The sequence below is a fragment of the Myotis lucifugus genome, unplaced genomic scaffold (genome assembly GCF_000147115.1).
Source record: "Myotis lucifugus unplaced genomic scaffold, Myoluc2.0 scaffold_23, whole genome shotgun sequence".
Taxonomy (NCBI): Eukaryota; Metazoa; Chordata; class Mammalia; order Chiroptera; family Vespertilionidae; genus Myotis; species Myotis lucifugus.
Window position 1 is genome coordinate 5,019,226 of NW_005871071.1, and position 10,366 is coordinate 5,029,591.

General features: G+C 43.8%; 1 protein-coding gene across 1 annotated transcript in view; it reads left to right on the forward strand.

Annotated features, from left to right (window-relative positions):
- The window catches only part of ONECUT1 (one cut homeobox 1), a 39,967-nt gene extending 34,469 nt beyond the window's left edge, over positions 1-5,498 (forward strand). Inside the window, exon 2 of the mRNA XM_006085934.3 lies at positions 5,166-5,498. Within this exon, the coding sequence (XP_006085996.1) occupies positions 5,166-5,455 (290 nt within the window). The 3' untranslated portion in view covers positions 5,456-5,498. The remainder of the gene's footprint in view (positions 1-5,165) is intronic.
- The last annotated feature ends 4,868 nt before the right edge of the window (positions 5,499-10,366 follow it).

Genomic DNA, 10,366 nt, shown 5'->3' on the forward strand with positions numbered 1-10,366 from the left:
ATGTGGCAGAGAGCGAGACTCTGCAGGTTACTCATCTGACCCAGGTAGCGAGCAAATGTCCCCAGGGTGGGCAGGTCCCAGGTGCAGTCCACTCCCACCTCCTGGATGCAGTCCAGCTGCACCCTATCCAAGACCTTCCTGGTCCTCTGGAAGGGCAATTCCCAAAAATTCAGCGTCTTGCAGCACAGGTGTACTGACCCTTTTCTCTGCTGGGCCCATTGGATGATGTACATGAAAAACTTAACTGTGGCCATTTCACTGAAGTCAAGGTCTAGGAACACCTCCAAGGGAGCCAAGGGGTGCTCCATGTTGGGGCTGGAGCAGTGCACAGCCACTGATCCTGTCTGAGAGCACTTCCAGGTGCTGTGTCCACACCACATTCTCCAGAGGTTGACATCCATGTTCCTTAAATCCAGCACCCGCAGTTTCCACCTCCTGGGGCGAACCTCTTGGGCAAGCAGACCGTCAAGCCCCTCCAACACCGCTTTTAAGACCATGACTGGAGGCAGCCTCATCAAGCTCCCCAGAGGGAGGACAGGGAAGGGCCAGGCTTGCACCAAAACCTTCAGGGGCTTCCGCATTCTCCTCCGGCAGGCCTGAATGAACAGTGGCGGGAAGAGCTCTGCGGGCAGGTAGTCCAGAGCTGCGATGGCTGAGGCCTCATCCCTCAGCAGGCTCTCTCCTGCCAGCCACAGGAGTGTGGGTGGGGTCCGGATGCTCATCTTCAAGGTGCTCAGAAAAAAATCCAGCAGAAACGTCTGCTGTGACGGGGTTGGCTGGGGCTCAGATCTCAGACCTGGTGGAGAAGCACAGCACTGACTGTAGAGCTGGAGGACTCTGAATTTCTCCTCTGGTGCCTGAGGTTTTATACACCTTCTCAAATGCTAACAGCCAATCAGAAACCTCAGTCTCCACCCCTTTATTCTAAAGGGATTATTGCCTCTCTCCAGATTAATGGATTGAGAGAAAGTTAGGGAGGGCCAAGGTTGAAGCCTGGCTCATAGATTCCTTTCACAGACACTGACTGAGGTTGACTGATGGCCCCTAGTTGTCAACAAGCTTTAGTCCACTCTCTATTCTACCAATATCTCTGCTTTCTTGTTCAGTGACTCCAACTTCCACACGGAGTTCTTTCCAGAAATACCACATGCATTTAGTCACAGGCACCCCCTCCAGTACCCACATGGTACTGAGCTCCCCTTAGAGCCAGGCACTATGCTAGGAGGCCCTGGAATACAGAACAAGGCTCTCTGCTCTGGGGGAATTTTACTCCCAGGTGTTTTTTGTTTGTTGTTGTTGTTTTTTTATTTCAGAGAGGAAGGGAGAGGGAGAGACAGATAGAAACATCAATGATGAGAGAGGATCACTGATGGACTGCCTCCTGCACGCCCCCCACCGGGGATCGAGCCCACAACCTCGGCATGTGCCCTTGACTGGAATCGAACCCAGGACCTTTCAGTCCACAGGCCGACACTCTATCCACTCTATCAAACCAGCTAGGGCTACTCCCAGGTTCTAATATTGTGATGTCTGCAATGCTTGAGAGCTCAAGGCAGGAACTTCCAAACTGTTTCCCCAACATTAGTGTTGTGTGAGACATTAATAAACAGTCCCCACCAAAAAGGATTCTGGTTAAGAAAATTTGGGAAACAGAATTACACATGCTAACACGTATTAGGAATTTTGAGGAGGTTTTTGTAAGTGTTCTTGACCTGCAAACCATCTTTCCAAGGAAGTCCTGTTTGAGATATTCCTCTGATACCCTTGGAGAAATGCTGGCTCAGGAGTAGCTTTTAGCCTGCTCAGTCCTTCAAGTGCAAGGACCACATAGAAGTCATTCAAGTATACCTCCTGGTTAGGTGGGAAATGGATATCTACGTGATTTCCCTTTACTCTACCTTTTCCCCAGGTGTGTGTCGTATGTAATTTACCATCTCAGTCTATATTCCTAGCCCAGACCTCTCCCCTTAGCTACACACCACATATATCCTCCTGTCCTGCCGGAAGCATCCTTGCTGCTTGACACAGTCGCTGCAGGGAAGAAACATCTGCACAGCATGTTTCAAGGGACCTGGCGTATATGGCATACTGTTCTTAATATGTTTGCTCACCTTCTTGTCGCTATGTGTTTTAACCAAGGTCACCTCTCCGAGAAGGTTGTTTCCCCAGATAGGGATTTTTCCCTGAAGTTAGGGAGGGAATAAAACCCCTTAACTAAATGCCAGGCGGGTAGTTAATCACTTTAACTACGAACAATCACCCTTAAGCTACATAATCTTTACTCCCTGGAATGGAGATAAGAAACGCCCTAACCTTTGGAATAGAAATTGACAGGATTAAAATCAACTGGTATAAATACAGATATAACAAGACAATAAAACACAGAACTTGGCTGGAGATCCTGGCTAGAGATCCTGGCTAGGCTGCTGATCAACTGAACGCTGTCTCTGTGTCATTCCTTCTTCACCGACTCCGTCCACACCTTTGGGGACCCCTGGACCTGCTGGGGTTGGACCCCAACACTGTCCTCTGGACAACCACCTAGTGGAGATCTTTAACAAAAGGTCCAGCAAGCACTTCAAATTTGTCCCACACAGAAGTGATTATTGCCTTTGTAAAATGCATTTCCCCATCTGCATCGCCTAATGGCCTCCTTACTACCATCCAACCAGAAACCTGGAAGGTGTTCTGAACACCATCCACCCAGCCAAGTTGTCATTAAGTCCTCTTGATTCCTTCTACCTTCCAAGAGGCTCTTGGATTTACTCCCTATACTGCATCCTCAGCTGCATTATCTAATTTGGGGTCCTCACTACAATGGGTCTCTAATGGCTTCCATATTAGGCTAGGTTTCCTGGGGAAAAGATCTGGTTTTCTGCAACGTGCATGCAGGAAGACTATTGGAGAGAGCTATGGGGAATCACCCCTGTGGGGGTTGGGGGTGGCAGATGTAAGACCAAGCAGAGGGAGAAATTGAATGTCAATGTGGTTACAAGAGTAGCCTCAATCAGTCCTACAGGGTGCTCTGGAACTGGGTGACCCTTCACAGTGGTCCCAACTTGATACAAGGGGCTGAGGTTGTATGACCTTAAACCAACACATGTCCACTCTTTTCAACCTCTACCATCCACACCAACCCTTCTTCCTCCACCCCACCCCAAGGTGGCATAACCTTTGGCCAAGGGCAATTCCAAGAATGGACCTCAGCTAAGAGCCGCCAGCCACCAACTCTCCCAGAAGGTGGAAGATTGAGTGCCTTAGCTCTGAGGGGGTTGAGGTGGCATACCACAGCATCCCTATCCCTAATCTTGCTGCTTTTCAACCCCCTGTGACACTACTGGAGGAGTTTTACTAAACCCAAATTTAATCACACTACACCCTTACTCATAACCTTCCAATAGCTCCTCCTTACCTACAAGATAATTCAATTATGATCTCTGTCTACCTGTGAAGCCTTGTCTTCCACAACTTTCCTCCTGTGTGCACTCTTGCCCCACGAATACCAGTCTCCTAATACTTATCAATCCTTCTCGGGTGCTGCTGTCCCTGCTGAGTATGAGTGTGTCCCACTTCTCTCACTAACAAACTCTTATTCATCCTTAAGGGCCCAGTACAAGCACCCCCACCTCTGTGATGCCTTCCTTAATATCCTCAAGCAGAGGTAATCTCCTGTATACTCTTTTTCTGCTCTTGCAGTTATTTGCTTATGTGACTGACCTCCTTAAGAGCAAAGCCTGTGTTACCTTCACTTTTGAATGTGAGTGAATCAGCCATGTGCATCAGTATTGTATGAAGCTTTGTCTACATGGGCTGACTCAGACTAACTAGAACTGTTGGTCTAGGCAGCTGTTTTTGCAGGGACTTAATCTAGTTGTCCAAGGAGGGCTGTAGGCTGTAGGGGAGGGACTCTGTTTGGGGAAATTCAGCTGGCTTGGTATGTATAGCTCTATGCAGTTAATAAATAGTTCCCATAGTACACATGTATATACACATGCATATAATTTATAAACAAATAGTATTAGGGAGTCTACACTCAAATCATTTTTTTACTAAGTAGCATATGGTTAAAAAAAAATACTTGGATACCCCTAGATTGGACTCCAAAGACTGGAAGCTTCTTCAGCCTTCACCCAGTAGCTTTCCAGCTGATCTGATTGCTGAGCTAATTTGTGCTAATGTGCACTTAAGGTCTTAGGGCAGTGGTTCTCAACCTGTGGGTCGCGACCCCTTTGGCGCTCGAACAACCCTTTCACAGGGGTCGCCTAAGACCATCCTGCATATCAGATATTTACATTACGATTCATAACAGTAGCAACATTACAGTATGAAGTAGCAACAAAAATAATTTTATGGTTGGGTCACAACATGAGGAACTGTATTTAAAGGGCCAGAAGGTTGAGAACCGCTGTCTTAGGGGAACTCTGAAATCTGGGATCTGGAGCAGTTAGGAATGAAAGGTAGAGACAGGCAGAGGAGCAGGGCTACCTGGGGAGAGCACAGAGGCTGCATCTAGTCAGAGATGGTGAGCCATCTCGTAAGGAATTGAGAACCTAGACTACAAAGAGCCAGGAGGTGGAGCGGGAGACGGCAATAGGCCAGGCAGCCAACTGCAGGGTTGAGGGGATATGAAAGGGCAACAGTCCCAACCTCCACGAGGAAGACGCCCACCTGGCTCTCAGTGCGGCTGGAGTTCATATCAGAGTACAGCAAGCCAGACACCACATTGCCTTTATAATGAGTCAAAGCGTGGGTATACATATTTTTGGAACACCCTCTATACTATTTCCTATATCCTTACCACCACCCAGCCAGCTCTAGGTATTCTTATATCCATTTTGCAGATGGTGATAAAAAATTCAAACAATAAGTTTGTTTAGCCCAAACCCTATATTCTACAGATGAGGACTGCGAGGCCCAGGTAGGGTTAACTGATTTGCCACAGATAAAATGCAGATACTGTCAAAGCCTCAAAGCCAGAACTCCACCTCCTCCTAATTCTCCATCGTTTTGTTACACTTCCCTGCCAGCCCACCATGGTGCTGAAATCAGAGGTCAACAGGCAGAAAGCAGGCGTGTGGAACGGCTAACACGTCTTCTTGGCTGCGCCTATCCACTCCGGCTCTTCCCAGGCAGTTTGTTCTAACGGCCTCTGTGTTTCTTTGCAGCGTGCAAAAGAAAAGAGCAAGAGCACGGGAAGGATAGAGGCAACACCCCCAAAAAGCCCAGGCTGGTCTTCACAGACGTCCAGCGTCGAACTCTACACGCAATATTCAAGGAAAACAAGCGTCCATCCAAAGAATTGCAGATCACCATTTCCCAGCAGCTGGGGTTGGAGCTGAGCACCGTCAGCAACTTCTTCATGAACGCGCGGAGGAGGAGCCTGGACAAATGGCAGGACGAGGGCAGCTCCAATTCAGGCAACTCATCTTCATCAAGCACTTGTACCAAAGCATGAAGGAATAACCACGAACTAAAACCTCGGTGGAAAAGCTTTAAATAAAAGAAATTTTTAAAAGACAAGGACCTCAACATAGCAGGTTTATACTTAGAAATATTTGAAGAAGGAAAAAAAAAAGTGTTATTTATAGTCCAAAGAAACCAAAGACTTAGCTCACCTGCATTCTGACTTTGTTCGGAGACACACACTTCAGCGGGGCGACAACTTGGCAAGAAAAGTTATGAGCAGGAAAACACCACTGGGTCTCACACCTTCGATCCACGATCCTTCTCGCTGTGCTTGGCTGTTTCGTGGTTTGGAGCAGTGATTTTGAGCCATTGAGTGGACATCTTTTAAGATCAGACTTTCTCACCTGTTCCACCGCGCCACAAAGGTGTATGGTGTCTCAGTACTGCGTGTGGGTGCGTGCACTACACACACACACACACCACCACCACCACCACTACCACCACCACCACCACCACTACCAGTGGTCAGGGACTTAGGCAGGGCGGGCCTTCAGGAAGGGTTGTGCTGTAGGAGAGCAACCATCAATGTGGGGTTGTCTGAGTTCATTGGATTAGGATGTGATGTCGCTCGTCTAGCCTATTGTTTGAACCTGCCAGGCCCACAACCTAAATGCAGATTCAAACCCAGCAAGGAAAATTTGAATGACACCTAAACTCGTGCATTCTCTTTGTTTGTTAAGGACTGTTCAGATATTTTTTAAGAAATGAAATAAGAGTCCATCCATTTAAAAAAAAAATCATCACCTAGGTACCAAAGAACACACTTAATATTATAGCGCAGGTATTTTATTGCAATGATTTTAATAACCAAAGCTATTTTTACACAAGATACTATGTAAAGTTATACATATGAACTGATCTAGCTGTAATACACATGCCACGTAGAATCATGACTATTATTTATGACTCTTAAAGCATTTGAAATATTTGTTTTCAGAACTGGCAAGAAAGAATGTCGCTCCAGGGAAGCAATTGCTACCATAATAGAGAGTTCGATGCAGGATGCACGTACGCCCCCGTGGCACACTCCCTTTCGGGACCCATAAATGTCACTGAGGTAGACATATGACATGAATCTGTTTATAGCTGGGAAAACCTGGGGATTCTGCCAAAGTAGGATCCCATTTATAAACTAGAAAACTAAGTTCACACAGGGCAGGTAACTAAATTAGAAAATTTGTTTAAAGTAATGCTTTTCGGTAAAAAGACCATGGAATTAAAGGACTCCATACTTAGATTAATTTGACAAATTTGCTTCATGCCTTTGACACCAAATACCTTTTAAAAATATTTTATAAACACTCAAAGAGAGCCGACCAATTTTATTATTAAAATGAACTATCTAACATTTGAATAATTCTAACAATACAATCAAACTTATTTTATTGCTAATCTCAAACATTTGATGACTTGGACATGAATAAACATAGCAGGTCCAACCAAGAAATGGTGGGATGTAGAAAAAGCCAGAGTCCTCAGCTGTTCACTTCCTTCAGCACAGCCCCCGGAGCGTACCACATTCTTTCCTGCTACTGCATTAAGCTGGACATTTTATAACATAGATTTCACTCTCTAACAGGGACATGTAAAAACTAGACCTGAACCTCCAAATATAAACATTTAAATTCCTGTTTTCCCAAATCACTTAACCAGGCCTGTAGAAATCAAGGCAAAAAGGAAAAAACAAACAAACAAAAAACACAAAAAAAGCAAAAGATAATACAGTTGTACTAGTAGTACCCAAGTGAATCATTTGATTTCCACCCCCCCAAATTCTCTCTGAATTCCATTGAATTATCACTCATATAAGTGGATGTCTTTTGTACTATTGGGTAAAGAACTACATAGTCTTGGTTAATTAGCACATCTAACTAGGAATATAAAATTAAACGTTATCTCAACAATAAGGTGTTTATTGAGAGTCATTAAAATGCTTTAAAAAATTAAACCATCTTGTCTAGGTCTAGAAGAGGCAGGCGCCTGGAGAGAGGAGGCCACACCAGCCAGCCACCTGTCTCCTTCGTGTCTGCTGGAGGAGGACAGGAAGCCGGCACATACTCCCCCTTTCATGAAAGGACGTATTTGCCTTGACATATGTTGTCCGTTTTCTTTCTCTCGCCCCAAATTCCAGCTTAAAAATTTTCCTTCTAAACATGGCACAATTACAATACAGCTATTAAAAGATACCATGTAAATGGCCACCCTCCAAGATTTGCTAAAAATTTAATCTTGTCAATTACATAAACTAAAAGGAAAAAAACCGATTAACGTTTTCTCTTTCCAGGAATAGAGGGGACAATGGGTACAGCTACATAATATACTTATAATTTAGGAGGGAGGAAAACCTTATTTATTTAAAACCTGAGAATTTTAAAATCAGGGAAATTCAAGCTGTGTCTACACCCAATCTTACCAAAGTCAATGCCCCAGGAAAAACAAAAGTAGAATTCAGGTGACCACTTTTTTTTGCTTTGATTTTACAACATGACCCTGCCCAGTTAATCTAACTGCATTTTAAGTGTTCAACCAATTCTTTTGGCACTGTGTAGACACAATCTCAAAGAATATTACTGCATTTTTAATATTCTCACCATGCTTTTTTTGAAAAATAACCAGTGATTCTATTTGCTAACACCAAAGATAATTTTCATACCAGCATTGAATGTGCACCCATTATGCAATTTCAGGGCCTAGAGATATATTTTCTCACAAACAGATGCACAAATCCAAGCCTGAAAAGCAATGTTTTACTTGACTGTTTAAGCATCTTCACAACCTCTGCTTCTGAGAAATCACAATGGACAAACTCAGCTTCTCACAAGCAATACACTTATCCCATCAAGTATGACTGCTTCTGTTCTGCTTCTCACTTGCCACAGAGAGAGGAAATGCTTCCGTTCCTGTCTCACTAATTTACGGCTCAGGTTCTAAACCCAACATAACCAAGGTCACATGCTTTTGTTCACCCATCATTTCCCGGCCCTTGAACAAAATTCACCTAAAAACACATCTCACTCTTTCATTTGTTTGTATATTTATTCCAAAACTGCACTTCAAATAACACATTTTGGGTTTGTTTGTTTTTTTTCACAGAATGGAAATTAGACTGGTTTTGGCCATAAATCATTTATGTCCTCTCATGACCAAACGCTTCCCTGAAAGGAAGCCAAGAGAAAGAGTGGGAGGTCTGGACACCCCAAAAGCCCAGACTTCGGTAAATGTTCAGGTAAAAGAATTCTGGGAGCCAAGAACTGAGAGTTCGATCCCTGGATGCAGCTGGAATAGGCCCCCAAAACCAAAGAAAATGTGTGGGGAAGTTCTAACTGAACATGTCACTCACTCTGCCTCCTTCCCCCCAAAAAGCATAATTAATTTTCCAGGAACAAAAGTAAAAGCACTATGCTATGTTTGGACTTATTCTCCACTCCCCCCATCCCCCCCCCACCCCCCGCCCCCACATTGCTACCCCAGGTGAATGACCCATCTTTGCAGGTTAAATCCAAACTTTACTATACCAAAGAGTCCTAGGACATTTTCACATGAGCTATAAAGGCATTTTCCCTCAAAAAGATCCTCCCTTCTTTGTACATAAAGGATGAAAACTATGCATTTAGCAAACAAAGAGAAAGCACTTCTCCCTTTCCTATCTAGCTGTTTAGGGTGCATTCAAACACCAGAGGCCGTTTTGAGATGCGACTGGCCTTCTGGATTATTCTTGTGGTGTGGTTAGCTTTACAGTGCATTTGGTAACTATTTCCTAAATAGGAAGGACAAAGAAGCAGAAGGTAAGAAATAGCTACTTCCACGTGTAAAAAAAAAAAGAAAAAAAAAGAAAGAAAAGAAAAAAAGAAAAAAAAAGTGTAAAGATCTACTATTTATAGTGTGAACCAAAGACGCTACCTCACTCGATTTCCATTGGTGATTTTAATCACATTGATATGATACCAAAGAATACCAAAGATATTTTCATGCACGGCCTCCGTCTGCAGAGGGAACTCCACCCCGACCCTTCTCCCACCTCCTCGCCCCTCCTCACTCTTCACTCAGTGTGTAAACTTGTCTTCATTCTTAATAATAATGATACCACAACAATGACAACATTAGGAAATACTACTCTTATGACTGCTAGTTCTACTTGTAAATCTCTAGGCAAACATGTTGCAAACTTTGTAAACTCCTAGGACGAGTGCCTTGCTTGAACCAAAGTGTTAAACCGCTGTTGACCTCTCTCACCTTATACTCTTTGAATACCTCAGCCTCTTAGAAAGGCCACTAATGGAAAGAAAAGGAAAAAAAAAAAAGGAATAATTATTCACCGTGGTGCTTTTTCCGTGCAACCATGCAATGAAACTTTCTTTGATACCAAAGGATGACTTTTTCCCCCAATTTCTTGCTGAGAAACCAAAGCTCCTCCTCCTCGTTCCCTCTTGAGGTCCCCCCACTTCACCGAGTCCCTTCACCAGGCAGGCCGTGCATCACTTTTACCAATTCCTCCAAATACCTCATAGTAATAACGTTTTAGGGTTATGTTGTATAGAGAGTCTATGTGATAAGGCAGAACTTACTAGTTTGATAATTGTTAAGGTTACTTTGAAAAAAAAACCAACTTTATAATTCTTATTTATTTTGTAGTTTGTATGTTTGGGATGTCCGCCCCCTCCTTGCTTCGGTTTGGGGTTGATTTTCTTGGCAGAACTGCTCTGTTGCTCAAGGAAGACTTAATTTCTGGATATGTTCCCCGCGTGGGTTAAGGGTTGTGTAAAAACTGCAAGAATGGAATAAGAAATGCTTTTCATTTTGATGGTTACTTATAAAGTTTTGTGTTTCGTAGTAAATTTGTTTCCACAGGGTAAAAAAAACATATATATATAAATATATATATAATCTCTTTTTTGTGAAA